This window comes from Grampus griseus (assembly GCF_964374135.1).
Source record: "Grampus griseus genome assembly, chromosome: X".
NCBI classification, from domain to species: Eukaryota; Metazoa; Chordata; class Mammalia; order Artiodactyla; family Delphinidae; genus Grampus; species Grampus griseus.
The window spans coordinates 71,599-87,025 of record NC_138999.1 but is presented as its reverse complement, the minus strand read 5'-3'; the positions used below and the strand labels follow the sequence as shown (position 1 = coordinate 87,025).

At 62.8% G+C, this 15,427-nt stretch overlaps 1 protein-coding gene across 1 annotated transcript; it reads left to right on the top strand.

Annotated features, from left to right (window-relative positions):
• Positions 1–959: 959 nt before the first annotated feature.
• LOC309839260 (putative GTP-binding protein 6) lies at positions 960–13,132 on the top strand (the record flags this gene model as incomplete). The annotated part of the gene is made up of 10 exons (XM_082680959.1): positions 960–1,323; positions 5,820–5,957; positions 6,512–6,582; positions 6,710–6,840; positions 7,167–7,237; positions 8,374–8,532; positions 9,947–10,155; positions 11,852–12,000; positions 12,318–12,470; positions 12,766–13,132. The coding sequence occupies 10 exons, from the start codon at positions 960–962 to the stop codon at positions 12,887–12,889; spliced, it is 1,569 nt and encodes a 522-aa protein (XP_082537085.1). The 3' UTR covers positions 12,890–13,132.
• Between the last annotated feature and the right edge of the window lie 2,295 nt (positions 13,133–15,427).

Below are 15,427 nucleotides of genomic sequence, written 5' to 3'. Positions count from 1 at the left end.
TTGTGACCTCTGGGCCAGACACACAGCCCCAAGGCAGAGTTTAGGATCCACCGCGACTTGCCTGGACCCCCAGGGCCACAGTCAAGCTACCACCATAGACTTCAGATCCCCGGACTTGGATTTGAAACCCCCAAGCAGTGTTTGCAATACCCGTCCAGTCCAGACTCCAGACCCCAAGGTAAAGTCTGGGACCTCCAGGGATGGGACTGGATCCCCAAGACAGGGTCTAGGACCCCCGGGGCCGCACCCGGACACCTAAGGTCGGATCCGGGACCCCTCCCCAAGGCATGGTCTGAAACCCAGGCTGAACCGGGACCCCTAAGGCAGAGTTCTGGGCCCTCAGGGCTGCACTCAGACTCCCCCTAAGGCAGGGTCTAGGACCCGGGTCCGCATTTGTACGCCTAGGGCAGGGTCTGGGACACTCAGAAATGCACTTGAACCCCCAAGGCAGGATCTGGGACTCCTGTGACACACTAAGAGCCCTAAGGCAGGACCTGGGACCCCAGGGCTGCACTCGGACCATTAAGGCAGCGTTTGGGGCTCCGGGGGCCGCCCTCGGACCTCCACCAAGGCAGGGTCTGGGACCCCTGGAGCCACACTCGGATCCACCAAGGCAGAGTTCGGGGTTCCGGAGGACGGGACTGATCCCCAGGACCGCACCCCGACCCTGCGCAGAGGCCTGACCGGGGTGCGGGGAGGTGGCGAGCGTGGGGGAGCGCCCACTGGGTTGGGTGCCCGGTCTGGCCCTGCTCCGGCACTACGTGCCTTGGGAAGCCGCCTAGAGCATCCGCAGCAGAGAGAAACGTGTGCCCAGGCTGCGGTGTCCCAGACCGGCCTCCCGGCCCGGACCGCGCGCACCAATCAGGCGGCGGCGAGCACGTGACCCGGACGGCCAATGGGCAGCCTGCACGGGAGCACGCCCCTGAGGCCCCGCCCTGTTGCGTAGGAGCGCTTGCGGTATGTGGGCCGTGCGAGCCGCCGTCCGCCCGGGGTCCTGGCTCTTTCGCGTGGCTCGCGACTGCGGGGCTCCGAGGGCCGCGCCGCCGCTGTCGCCCTGCCCGGAGCGTGCGCTCGCCGCCTTCCGAGGGGGCCTGGGGTGCCCGGAGGGGCGAGGGGGTGGGGGGCGGGGACCACGTGCAGATGGCCGGAGAAGTCGGACTGGAGGAAAGGAGGGTGAGGAGGAACCAGAAGCTGCGGAGGAGGAGGAAGAGGAGGAGGAGGAGCTGCTGAGGAGGGACCCTTTGCTGCCGGCGGGGACCCAGCGCGTGTGCTTGGTTCACCCTGACGTCAAGTGGGGGCCCGGGAAGCCGCCGGGGACCCGAGGTGACCGTGACTGTGGCCGCGGACTGATGGGGGGGAGAGCCGTGAAGAGCGCCGAGTCCCGGAACTTAAAGGGCGGGGACGCCGGGGGCGGGTTTCGAGTTCTGGCGCTCTGGGCTGAGCTGCCGAAGGGCGGGGCTTCTGAATGGGCGGGCTGAAGGGGCGTGGTTTTGGGGGCGTGACTCTGAGGGCTGGAGCCCTTGTGGCGTGGCTTCTGGGAGCGGGACTCCGAGAGCAGCACTGCCCCCACCCGACCCGCTCCCGGCAGCCGCACCCCTGCAGCGGGCCTGGAAATCCTAATTCTGGGCTGGGGCGCCTTCCCGCGTGCACATAGCGGGTCCGGGCCCCTTCCCCTTTCGGACGCGCCCCAGGTTGTCGCTCGGCCCCTTCTGCCCCGCGCAGCCTCCCCATCTGTAAAGGAAGAGAATCCAACAACTAACGCCGGTTTGCACGGGGTGTGTCGCTCAGCTTTAAGCCCTTGTTGACCCGCTTTCACTGTGTAACGCTGAGTACTACGCCCGAAGGTTGTGCACAAGCGTGTTCACACGCCCTTTGTAGCAGAAACCGTGAACCCGGCTGAGCCCCTGAGACGCCTGGGACCTGCCTCCATGGCCCTCGGGCATCAGCAACCCCACTGTACCCGCCCCGGTCGTGCTGGGAGGACAGCAAACACGCCGGGCAGGAGCCCGCCGCCTGACCTGAGTGCTGTGTTCAGAACCCAGCAGGAAGGCGGACGGACGGGGGCGGGGACGGGGCCGTCTCACCAGGGTGGTCCTGGATGGCCTGGGGAGACGGACCCCACGGATGAATAGGGACAGTGTCCAGGGTTAGGGCTCCTGAGGGAGCACGTCCTGGGCCCTCCTGGGACCGCTGCCCCTCGGCTGTTTAGGGGCTGTCAGAGCCAAGTCACTGCAGTGGTGCAGCCATGCAGGGAGTCAGGTCATCGCAGGTACTCTGGGTTGAGCAGAGCAGTGACGCGATTGCGGGTTGAGGGGTGGCATTCTCCTTATTCCTTTACTCCTCTTAGAGCTTTATTGAGGTACAGTTAGCAGAGCATAAGATTAACCACTTTGAAGGGCACCACTCAGGGGCAACTAGGACGTTCACAGTCTTGTGCAGCCACCACCTCTGTCTGGTTCCACAACATTCTCATCTCCCCGGAAGGAGACCCTGTACCCTCAGTAGTAGGCCTCCCCCTTGCTTCTCCCCCACCCAACCCCCGGCAAGCAGGAGTCGGCCTTCTGTCCCCGTGGATTTGCCTGTCCTGGACATTTCATGTGCGTGATATGTGGCCTTCCGTGTCTGGCTTCTCTCACTGAGCACCATGTTTCTGAGGCGTACATATGTTGTAGCCTGTGTCAGTGCTTCGTTCCTTTTTTTTCTTAAAAACTTGTTTTTAGGGTGATTTTAGTTTCACAGCAAAATTGGGGGGAACGTATGGAGACTTTTCACATATACTCGCTGCCCTCACCAACGGATGGCCTCTGCCGTTTTCAGCATCCCCACCAGACGGTGAATTTGTTATAACTGACGAGCCTATGTTGACATAACATCGTCACCCCAAGTCCACGGTTTACGTTAATTAAGGTTCACTCCTGGTCTTGTACATTCTGTGGGTTTGGGCAAATGTACGATGACGTGTGTCCACCATTATAGCATCATACAGAGTCGTTTCACTGCCCTAAAAATCCTCTGTGCCCCACGCGTTCATCCCTCCCTCCCCGTCTTAAACCCCTGACAAACACTGGGCCTTTTACTGTCTCCATTGTTGTGCCTTTTCCAGAGTGTCATAGACTTGGAACCACACAGTGTGTAGCCTTTTCTCACTGGCTTCTTTCACTTAGTCATATGCATTTAAGGTTCCTCCATGTGTTTTCATGGCCTGACAGCTCATTTCATCTTAGCGCTGAATAATATTGTATTGTCTGGATGGACCACAGTTTATTTATCTAGTCATGTACTAGAGGACACCTTTGTTGCTTCCGTTTTGACAGTTTTGAATAAAGCTGCTATAAACATCGATGTGCAGGTTTTTGTGTGGATGTAAGTTTTCACATCCTTTGGGCAAATGCCGAGGAGTATGATTGCCGGATTGTATGGTAAGACTATGTTAGCTTTATGAGAAGCTGCCAGAGCATCTTCCGAAGTGGCCGTACCATTCTGCTCCCCTCCCAGCAGTGAGTGGGAGGGGTGCTGCACACGCTTGTCAGCATTTCGTGTTGTCAGGATTGTGGATTTTGGCTCTTCTGATAGGTGTGTAGTGGTGTCTCATTGCTGTTTTAGTTTGCATTTCCCTGATGACAGAGGATGTGGACCATCTTGCCCTATGTTCATTTGCCATCTGTATATCTTTTTGGTGAGGTGTCTGTTATGGTGTCTGGCCCATTTTTTAGTAGGTTGTTTTCTTATTGCTGAACTTTAAGAATTGTTTTTATATTTTGGATACCAGCGCTTACGGATGTGTTTTTTGCACATATTTTCTCCCAGGTCTGCGGCTTAACTTCTCAGTCCGCCGATGACGTCATTTGCAGAGCAGACATTTCTAATTTCCCATGTTGTCATATGCTTGAACTCCAGGATCCTTTCTCTGCCAAGTCCAGTCTACCAGCAGGCCCGCGTGAGGCGGTCGTCATTTCTGCCAGAGCGCTTGTGATCTCTAGCAGTTCTTTTTGGTTCTTTCTTGGGATTTCCATCTCTCTGCTTGCCTTGCCTGTCCGTTCTTGCATGCTGTCTACTAAATCCATTAGAGCTCTTGGCATGGTAATCATAGTTGTTTTAAATTCCTGGTTCAGTAATTCCAACACCGCTGCCACGTCTGGTTCTGATGCTTGCTCTGCCTCTTCGGATTGCCGTTTGGTGCGCCTGGTAATTTTTTTGATAGCTAGACGTGATGCACAAGGCGAAAGGAACTGCGGTAAATGGACCTTAGTGGTGAGGGGCTGACGTGCGGGGAAGGGGAAGCCTTCTGTGGTCCTGGGATCAGGGTTCGGTCTCTTATGGTGCCTGTGCCCCTGGGCTGTGACCCGCACTAGTGCTTCTCCGTTTCCGTCCCCACCGAATCCTAACCCTGGCCTTCAGGGTGGGGTTGCGGGGTGCCAGACCCCCAGGCAGGCAGCTGCGCAGCGCAGCAGGAGGGAGGCCGCTGGCACCCGCGCAGGCTCTCACCACGGAGCTGGGGCTGTGGCCCCTGCGATCAGGAGAGACAGCACCTGCAGGGATTACTGCTGGGTCAGACCTGGAGTTGAAGGACGGAGGTCAGGCGTGACCAAGCACCTGCTGACCTGAGCGACCAGCAGGTGCAGGAGGTGGGACAAGCTGGCGGGCCCATGGGGCGTCACACCCAAGAAGACCACCTCCCCTTGGCCTAGAGAATGGGGGACCCCGCCCCCCATGTCCCAGAAGATGGGGCCCCCGCATAGCCCAGAGGATGAGGACCACGGTCCAGAGAAGGGGGGGACCCTGATCTGTGGCCTCAGACCCTGCCTGGCCCCTACTCCCCAGCCTCTGGCCTGTGTCCTGGCTGTGCCCTGAGGAGGGTCAGGTGACCCCAGAGACAGCAGCACCCAGGTGTCCGGGGAGTGGGGACAGCGAAGCAGCGGTGCCACAGAGGGGCCACGGCTCTGAGATTCTGTGCAAGGGTGGCCTCCCAGGGGGCGGGGGCACAGGCGCGGGATGGGGGGCCGGCCTCCCATGGGGCTTGGGGTACACGCTCCACATCTCACAGAACACGCCCGGGGCCCCGCAGAGCTGTCCTCCAGGCCACCGCCCCTCCAGACCTGAGTCAGCCCCGTCCACCCTGTCCGGCCCAGCCCCGGGACACGTTGGCATCACTGCCCATCTGCCTGCTGTCCGTCAGGGGAGAGTCTCTGCTATCCCATGCCCCCTTCCTGCTCGGGAAGGACCGTCAGGAGGAGAGCCTAGGGCGGGGCGGCCCCCGACAGCCCTCCATCCACGGCCTGTGCCCTCGGTGTCCTGGGCTCCTGCACACACACACACACACACACACACACGCACACGCACACGCACACGCACACGCACACGCACACACACACACCCTCACCGTTCACGGCCGGGGCCCTGGGTGGGCGCTGCCTTTCTTGGGCCAGGCTCAGCAAGGGCCCCACCCCGCAGTTTTATGGGCCCTTGGGAGCCTCACAGGGGATGCTGTCCAGTGGGTCTCAAGGGACCATGAGTCCCCACGGGGCAGACGTCCCAGATTCCAGCACGGGGGGTGGGGGCATCCCCGCGTCCCTGCTCGGCTCAGGGCCCTGCTCCCCTTCCCGGTCCTGTGTCCACCCCTCCTGACCACCTACCCAGAAGAGCAGCTGCATTTCGAGCAAACGCTGATTGGGTCGCTTTCTCGGGACCGTTGTGTAGGCAGGAAGCAGGAAGCCGTCCCAGCCTGGGGCACGTGGCCCAGGGCCCTGGGCAGGGCTGGACACGGCCCGGGGCTGACCCAGCCGTAAATGACCCTCACACTGGCCTGTCTCTCCCCAAAGCTGAGTGGCAGGTGGTGGAGGCACAGGCGCTGGTGCACACGCTGGATGGCTGGTCGGTGGTGGACACGGTGGTGGTGCCCACCAAAACGCCAGACAGGAAGCTCGTCTTCGGCAGAGGGACCTTGGAGCGCCTGACAGGTGAGTCCAGCACACGTGTCCCCGTCACCCTCCCAGAAACAAAGCAAGCATGGCCGTCCCTCTGGGCCTCACAGGAACTTGGATCAGATGGCAAAAGCCACCACGCCCGTGTCAGAATTCAAACGAGGCCCCAGGACACAGGCGGGACCTTTGAGAGTCGGGCGCACGCCAGCCCTGCGCCCCAGCCCAGCCCACCCCCCTCCCCAGTGCCCTGCAGAGGGGATCCTGCGTGTGACCCCTGCCCTCCATGGATCGCAACGTCCCCGTCCCAAAGCCATGTCTAGCTCACAGCTCAGAGCGGGAGACATGCCGAGGGGGGCGCTCACCGCCCATCTGTGTCTAACGGGCACGCAGTCCCCACGGGGTCACGGGACCCCCCATGTGTGTGAGATCTACTCCCCTGAAGATGGACCCGGTCCGGTCCTTCCCGACCCACACTTGACAAATACTGTGCTCAGAGACTCGGGGTGTCCGGCGAACACGGCCAAAGTGCAGGGTCCCCAGACAGACACCATGGACGTGCAGACCTCTGAGAGGCCAACCTCTTTTCCTAGAGAAAATCAGAGGGTCCCCGGAAATCACCGCCGTCTTCCTGAATGTGGAGAGGATGGCTGCACCCACCAAGGTACCTCAGAAGCTCGCTGTTTCCCGCCCACGGCGGCTGAGCGAGTGGGTTAGTGTCCCCGTGAGAACACAGGTCTCCACGGGCCTGGGGTCACCACAGGTCCCCTCCCTCGCGCTCCATCTTCTAGAAGGAACTGGAGGCCGCCTGGGGCGTGCAGGTGTTTGACCGATTCACGGTGGTTCTTCATATCTTCCGCTGCAACGCCCGCACCAAGGAGGCCCGGCTGCAGGTGGCGCTGGCCGAGCTCCCCCTGCTCAGGTACCTCCAGAGCCCGGGCTCGGGGCAGATGGAACCCTGCTTGGACCCCTTCTTGCTTTTCTATACCTCGACTGTTGCCAGGGTGGTGAGGGTGGAATGTGGCCAGTGGGGACATGTCCAAGCAACCCACCTACTAGGGCACGTGGCCCACTGGAGTGCCACCCAGCAAGGGACCCTCCGTCCCCTCCCGTGAAGGCCCACACGGCGGGGAGGCCCCCAGCGAGCCTGTTCTTCCTGTCTAGATGCCCACTCCCCACCCAGGGCTCTGTCCCAGGCTCCCACGGGCACATGCTTCCGTCTCCTGAGCCGACCCATTTCCACGCCAGGTCCCACCTGAAAAACAACGTTGCCCACCTGGGCGGACGAGGACGGGACTCTCGCCACATCATGGGGTCAGGTACCGTGTCTGACGTCTTGTCACCGGGAGCTCAGAAGGGGGGCCACCACCCCTACAAAGGGGACGACGTTCCTCAGAGGTCCTGATGGGGCCTCGTCCGTGGTCACAGTCAAAGGGAGGGTATCAAGGTGTTTCCCTGGTGCGGCCGTAACGAAGGACCACGAACCGGTGCCTTAAAACCACAGACATTCATCCTCCCCGAATCCTGCAGACCAGATCAAGGAGTTATAAGGGCTGGTTCCTTCTGGAGGCTCCAGGGGAGGGTCCTTCCCGCCCCTTCCAGCTTCTGAGGGCTCCGGGCGTCCCTGGGCTTGTGGCCGCGTCCCTCCCATCTCTGCCTCCGTCTTCACGGGGCTTCTCCTCTGTGTCTGTGTCTCTCCTCTTCTGTGTCTTAGAAGGACCCTGTTATTGGATGTAGGGCCACCCTCCTCCAGGAGGATCTCAGCTCAGACCCTTCACTGCATCACATCTGCAGAGACCTTTTGTCCAAATAAGGTCCTGTTCTGAGGTCAAGGTGTCCCAGGGCTGTGGTCCCTCCAGAGGCTCCCGGGGAGGGTCCTTCCCGCCTCTTCCAGGTTCTGGGGGCTCCAGGCGTCCCTGGGCTTGTGGCCGCGTCCCTCCCGTCTCTGCCTCCATCTTCACGGGGCTTCTCCTCTGTGTCTGGGTCCCTCCTCTCCTGTGTCTTAGAAGGACCCTGTCATTGTTTGTAGGGCCACCCTCCTCCAGGGGACCTCATCTCAGACCCTTCACTGCATCACATCTGCAGAGACCCTGTTTCTTAATAAGTCCCCATCTGTAGGTCCTGGGGGTCAGGGTGTGGACACATCTTTGGGGCACCACTCAGCCCACTGTGGGTATCATGGGGGCCCTTCTGAGGCTCTCCCCTTGGCCTCTTCCTCCTGGGTAAAGGGGAGCCCAGGAGACCTCAGAGGGCAGAAGTGCAAGGCCACCTCGCGCCGGGCAGAGCTGTCTCAGAACAGAAGGTGTTGGGGCCAAGTGTACAGGGGAGCAGGCTGGGTGGGGGAGGGGGGGTCCCTGCAGCCCCACGCGTGAGCCTGTCCACGTCCCCTGCAGGCACCCCGTGGCTCTTGCCCCTTTTGCGTCTGCCCCTGACTCACCATCTCGGGTGTTTCTAGGAGAGTCTTTCATGCAGGTGCAAGAGCGCCTCCTGAAAGATAAGGAAGCGAAGATTCGGAAGGCCCTGGACAGACTCCGCCGGAAGAGGCTTCTCCTGGGGCAGCAGCGGAGGCGGCGGGAGTTCCCTGTGGTCTCCGTGGTTGGATACACGAACTGCGGTGAGAAGTGGGCCCTCCCCGGGGCCGGGCAGGTGTACGCTAGGGGGACCCACTTGCCAACCCAGCGAGACTGAGTATTCATGGAGGGCTAGCCCGCAGTGAGAAGGGCTGCACTTGGGCCCCGTCCCGGGGCGGCCCCCCGTGTGACTGCCGTGGACTGACGCCCCTCTTAGTGGATGTCCTCCAGACTCTGAGAACGAGGAAGTAGTGACAGTTTTAAGTCCGTTGAGAGTGAACAGGGTCTTGCAGGGATCAGAGTGGTTCAGATGTTGCTGAGGAAAACGTCACAGTCTGTCCTCAGCTTTGTCTGCACGAGCACATCAAGTGGACTCCACGTGGGGAACAGAGGGTAGGGCGTCCTTTAGGGTCCAGGTGCCCTGAGATGAGTGGAAAGCACCCAGTTCCCTCCACTGTGGGCATTCAGTCCACAACGCTTGCTGGGCTCCCCTGAGGCCCGGCCCCGCCACGTGCTCGGGAAGCACCGCCGTGACGGGCCCGTCCCTTTATCAGGCACTCACGGTCTGCGTCCAGAGGAGGGCGGGAATGTCCCATAAACGTGCACAGGAAGCTGTGGGGTGGGTGTCCAGGCTTGAAAAGTCGTAAATGTCTACAGGTAAGATCACCCGTGTCATGAAATCCCAACTGCCCCTCCTGGCTGCATCCCCAGAGGGTGCCGTGTCCTCCGCTAACTGTCACAGGATCCAGTGAGTGTTGGCTTGATCCCGACTCTCACTGACCGGGAGTTCGGGGTCCTGCACTGAGCAGGGGCGTCCAGGCCGAGCCCCGCCATCCAGTTACTCGACGGCAGGACCCCTCACCACCTCCTGGTGGGCCATCGGCGGGACTTACAGGCGTAGCCAGGGGTTTCCCTGGGCTGGACGGTTACTGCTGCTGCCCCTGAACCTGGGCTCGGTGGAGAAAGTGTCCACGTTGTCAGGAAAGGCTGTGGAGGAGGGTGTTCTAGGACCTCCTCAGGTACACACAGCACTGTCTACACCCTCACTACCTCTCTGCACACACTGCACCCCCCTACTCCACCATTCCCTCGTCTACCCGGACACCACACCACAGCTCGGTTACTCCACGGGACCATCCCTCCGCCTGTTTGGACGCCTGCCCACCTCACATGCACGTCACCACTGTCTTTGTCTATGCCATCTCTCCCGTCTACACCAGCACTCTTGCCCTGGCCCTGGTCCACTTTACCCTGAAGGCTAGACAGTGGCCGCTGAGTCGTTGCACAGCCCGCACAGCGTCCCATGGGTCCTGCGGAGAGTTCCGAGCGCACAGACCTCCTGCCCCTGCCCATCCTCCAGCGCCCTGTGATCAGTGTGGGGCAGCCCCGAGGTCCACAGTGGTCGGTGGGGGACCGGAGGGGTCTGAGACGCATGGTCCCCTTGTGCCCGACGTGCAGGAAAGACCACGTTGATCAAGGCCCTGACAGGGGACGCCGCCATCCAGCCCCGGGACCAGCTGTTTGCCACGCTGGACGTCACAGCCCACGCGGGGTGGCTGCCCTCCCGGCTGACTGTCATCTACATGGACACCATTGGCTTCCTCTCCCAGCTGCCCCACAGCCTGGTCGAGTCCTTCTCGGCCACCCTGGAGGACGTGGGCCATTCGGTGAGTGTGGAGGGCCAGGTCGCCTCAAATACCCACCAACAGGAGGCAGGTCCCCTCATCCCAACATCATGGGCCTGGGTCCCCTCATCACAACATCACGAGCCTGGGTACACTCATCACAGCATCACGGGACAGGGTCCCCTCATCACAGCGTCACAGGGCAGGGTCCCCTTATCGCAGCATCACGGGGCAGGGTCCCCTCATCACAGCATCACGGGCCTGGGTCCCCTCATCACAGCATCACGGGGCAGGGTCCCCTCATCACAGCATCACGGGCCTGGGTCCCCTCATCAGAGCATCCCAGGGCAGGGTCCCCTCATCACAGCTTCACAGGCCTTGGTCCCCTCATCATGGGCCTGGGTCCCCTCATCCCAACATCACGGGGCAGGGTCCCCTCATCACAGCATCACGGGACAGGGTCCCCTCATCACAGCATCACGGGACAGGGTCCCCTCATCACAGCATCACGGGCCTGGGTCCCCTCATCACAGCATCACGGGGCAGGGTCCCCTCATCACAGCATCACGGGGCAGGGTCCCCTCATCACAGCATCACGGGACAGGGTCCCCTCATCACAGTATCACGGGGCAGGGTCCCCTCATCACAGCATCACGGGGCAGGGTCCCCACATCACAGCATCCCGGGGCAGGGTCCCCTCATCGCAGCATCACGGGCCTGGGTCCCCTCATCACAGCATCACGGGGCAGGGTCCCCTCATCACAGCATCCCGGGGCAGGGTCCCCTCATCGCAGCATCACGGGGCAGGGTCCCCTCATCACAGCATCCCGGGGCAGGGTCACATTACATAAAACTTCACGATGACTGGATCCCCCCCATCCCTGGCCCTCAGCGAGCTGTGCTCTGTACGAGTGTAAGTGCTGTGAAGGCAATGCTAATGAAGAAGGGGTTCTCTGCACCTTTTGGCTGCACTGGGGCCCCGAGCCAGTGAACCCTGGCATTTACTCAGGGTACAGGGTCTGCGGGGCCCTCCGGGTGACAGATGCCCCAGCACCTTCGAGGTCACAGCAGCTGAGCCTGAGGGCCACGTGCAGCTGCCAGCACCGTCCTCAAAAGTGTCTGAAAATCTAGAACTGAACTGAAACGCTGATTAAAAGAAAATTTAAGTTCATCCAAAAAAAGAGACAACCCAGAAGCGAACCCCCCAAATTGTGAAGGGCCGTCCTTCCTGTGGCAGAATTACTACCCTCAGCTGCTCTTTCTCCTTTTCTGTCTCTTCTGAATTTTGCATAAGGTACCTGCCTGTAAAACGTGTGGAATAGGGGTGGAAGCCTTTTTAGAACGTGAGCTTGGTTTCACAGAACAGTGGAGCGGCCCGGAGCCTCGAGCACAGCACCCGCTGGGTGGGGGGTTGGTGACGGGGGCAAGTGGCCGCACGCAGGCGTATGGCCAGCACCTGCGGGGCGGGGACACGAGGCGGCCCCTCAGTCCGGGTGCACCTGGAGCGGCAGCCTGGCCCGGAACGAGGGGCACTGGGGGGCTCCGTGCACGGCAGAGCGGCTCTGTGGCCTCAGGTCCCACCCTCCCTCTTGGGGCACAAGCCTCCGTGGGGCAGCCGCACCCACCCCCCAGGGAGAGCGGTGCGCAGCCCCCATTGTGGGCCTGGCGGGTCCTCCCGAGCGGGGCCGGGCACCGCTGGCCCCGAGCTCTCCGACTGCCTGGCCCCTCTGGTCCTCAGGATCTGATCGTCCACGTGCGAGACGTGAGCCACCCCGAGACAGAGCTGCAGAAGGCCAGCGTCCTGTCGGCCCTGCGGACCCTGCAGCTGCCGCGCCCGCTGCTGGACTGCATGGTGGAAGTGCCCAACAAGGTGGACCTGGTGCCCGGGTGAGCGCCTGCCGCCCCACCGCCGCCGGACCCTCGCGCTGGCGACCAGGGCGCACGCGGGTCTCCCGCCGGCGGGGCGGCCGCCTCCCCGCTCCTGCTTTCAGGCGTGCCCTGCCACGCCTGCTGCCGCTCGAGCGGCACGCTTGGACCCGCCACCCCGCGGGCCCAGATCGCACCCCAGACCCACGCACGTCCTTCGTCTCACCTTCTGGCGGGGCCGCGTCCTCGCCCGGCACAATCCGAGCCCGTCACGGCTGGGCCTGCGGGCGGGGTCCCCGCTCCGGCCCCCCTCGCTGAGCCGTCGGCCGCCCCTACAGGTACATACCCGCCGAACCCGGCGCGGTGGCGGTGTCTGCGCTCCTGGGGCTCGGGCTGGAAGAGCTGAAAGCCAGGCTGGAGGAAGCAGTTCTGAGAGCCACGGGCAGGCGGGTCCTCACGCTGCGAGTGGGGCTGGCGGGGCCGCAGCTGAGGTGCGTCGGGCCGGCCCGGCGGGGGTGGGGTGGCGGGGGTCCCACCAGTCGCTGCGCGGGGCGGGGCCCTGGGTCTGGGCGGGGAAGGCGGCGCCAGGTGGGGTCCGGGTGCGACGCGGGGCAGCCGCATCCCCCGCAGCCGGTCTGGCTGCTCAGGCGGTGAGCAGGTGGCCGGCCGCTTACCCGCAGGCCGGGGCCGTGGGCGATGCCACCCGCCGAGAAGCGGGACGCCTCGCTGGGGGCTTCGGGGCTCTGTCGGGGCCGCCCGTTACCACCAAACGCGTCTTCCTCCCAGCTGGCTGCATCAGGAGGCCACGGTGCAGGCGGTGGATGTGAGGCCTGAGGCCGGGGTGGCCGATGTCAAGGTCATCATAAGCGACTCAGCTTACGGCAGGTTCAGGAAGCTCTTTCCAGGTTGAAAGGAAGCCCAAGGGTGGGGATGCTCCCTGAGGATTGAGGGGGGAGCTCCCCGGGGGCCGGGGAGAGAGAAGCGGGCTCCCTGCGTGGGCCCTACACCCCCGTGAGCCTGGCGGGAGGGCCGGTGGGGCTGGGAGCTGGCATCGATGGTGGCGCTCCGAGTGGTTCCGGTTGACCGTCGGGCGTCTGGAGAGCTGACGTCCCGTCCAGGGTGCTTGAGCCATGAGACAGTAAAAACTTTGCGTGTGTTCGTGAACCAGCCTTTCCGGTTCTTCCGTGCCGGCCTCCCGGCAAAAGCCCTGCGAACACTGGCCGTGAAGGAGGCAGGTCCGGCTTCCCCGTCCGTTCTGCGTCCACGTGTTCATGGCTGCCAGTCCTCGGCCTTCCCCACGGTAGCGTCAGGGGTGTAATTAAAATGTCTCCCGACAGCCCAGCAAGCAGGAAGAATCTCCCCGTGTACGGGGCCAGGCGGCCGGGACCACCCATCACACACCCGTTAGTTGTCTTTACCCAAAGGAAAAAATACAACTTTGGGCATCTTGTCGACAAGCAGGGAATCACATCCTGGGGCCAAACTCCCTCATGGTGAGGCAGGACCCCCTTCCCGATGTTCACTTTGCAGAGGCTCCAGGGCCCCCAGACAGACGTTCCCAGGATGCAAACAGGCCGGGGGTCCAGCTTAAAGAGAGTCACACACATCTCAGGGAGACGGGACGCTATGCTGCAGGTTTTCTAAAGGGAAAGCGAATGAGAAGGGCGCTCCCTTGCCCTTTTGGCACCAGGAAAGGCTTTTTTTCCTTACCTCTGTATTCAGCGTTATAGGGCCGTTTCCTGAGTTGTCGCAGGCTTTCAGCTCAGCTGGAAAAAGTCTCTGCGCTTCTCCTAAGCGTGTGGATGCAGGGTGTCCGTGTGAGCTTTCCTTGTTTTCTGAGACTCGGTTGTGCACACGCGGCTCTACAGGCTCCCCAGCTCAGTCCTTGGTGCGCCCAGGCCCTCCACGCCTGCTTCTGTAACTGCCATTCTGTGGAGTTTCCGCCTGGGGCAGTGTGGCAGGCGGAATCGTGTCCTCTACAACGTCCACGTCCTAATTCCAGAGACAATCCCCGCCCTCGAGGCCCCCCGGTGAACCTACCAAGCCCCCTCCCCGTGGGTCCCCGTGAACAGGAGGCAGAAGTGAGAGTCGGGGCAGGTGTGAGGACAGAACTGGAGTTTGGGCTCAGAGGAAACTGCCTCTGCGGAGATGCTGCTGTGAGGTGCAGAGAGGGGTCCCGACCCCAGCAATCCGGTGGCTCCAGAGCTGGGAAAGGGACGAAACAGTCTTCCCTGGAGCCTCCAGAAGGATGAGCCCTGCCCGTCCTGGCGTCTGCCTGGGGGGCCATGTGCGACTGCTGCCTGTAGGACGGGGACAATTAATCTGTGTTTGCAGCTGACATCTGGGCGCCTGTGGCAGCGTGTACAGGACCCACCTGGGACCCCGGGGTTGGGGGGACCACCCGCATGTTATCGTGGGGCACGGGACAGTCGGGATGCGAGCCCCTGAGCCTACGTGTGCAGGACAGTCTCCCCGATCCGAGAGGAGCTGGCTCCAGGGACCCCGCAGGCGGAGTGCAGAGTGGGACCAGGTCCTGCTCCGGGACCACAGCCCCATCCGGTCCTCTTGCACGGGGTGCAGGAGGAGGGGCTGCAGGGTGGCCCCTGGGAGCAGAGTCTCCTTTCCGATGGAGGACCAGGCCAGGGGGTCAGCCAGCCAGGGCCTCACGACAGCTGCTCTGCTGGCCTGTCCCCGTCCTTCTGCTCAGCCCCTGCGGGTCTCGTTCCTGCAGGGTCCTTCAGCAGGGGAGGCTTTGCATAGACCCTGGTGGGTGGGGAGCATCCAGGCTCCCCGGGTCCAGCCCACGCGTTTGTCAGGCTGGGGTTGCCCACGTGGTCCCAGGGGCCCCGTCAGCCAGGGACCCCTGGGCTTGGCCGCCCAGCTCCTCCCAGGTCCAGCCTCCCGGCTCGAGTCTGGTCCACCCCCAACTCCTCCCTGGCGGCAAGACACAAGCAAGGGCTGTAGGGGGTCGGTTCTGGCCTCTGGCCTCCTCTCCTGGTGCCCCTCACCCGCTGCCTGGGGTCCCCCCCACCCACGGAAGCCCCCTCCCCAAGGACTGAGGAGGCGAGCTCAGCCCGCGGCTGCCTCGGGTGCTGGCGAGGTGCTGTGGGGCCAGACACGCCCCCGCGGGAGCTGAGCGAGCGCACCCCAGGCAGGAGCACGAGGCGGGGCGTCACGGGGCCTGGGGGAGGGCAGGGGTCTCGGGGGGCCCGGAGGGGTGGATCAGGCTCGTGTAGGGTGGGAACAGGTGTAAGGCCACCCCTCCCCCCAGTACCCAGACCCTCCCACGACCCTTCTGCAGAGACGGTCTCCGCACTCCAACCTCCTGGACACTTCGGTTCCCCATCTGACTCCCGACCCCTCCAGCTGGCTGGGGAGAGGCAGCCTCAATAGACGGTGCGCACAGAGCTTTCTGGCCGGGCCGTGAGGATGGGGACTGGGTCCCACC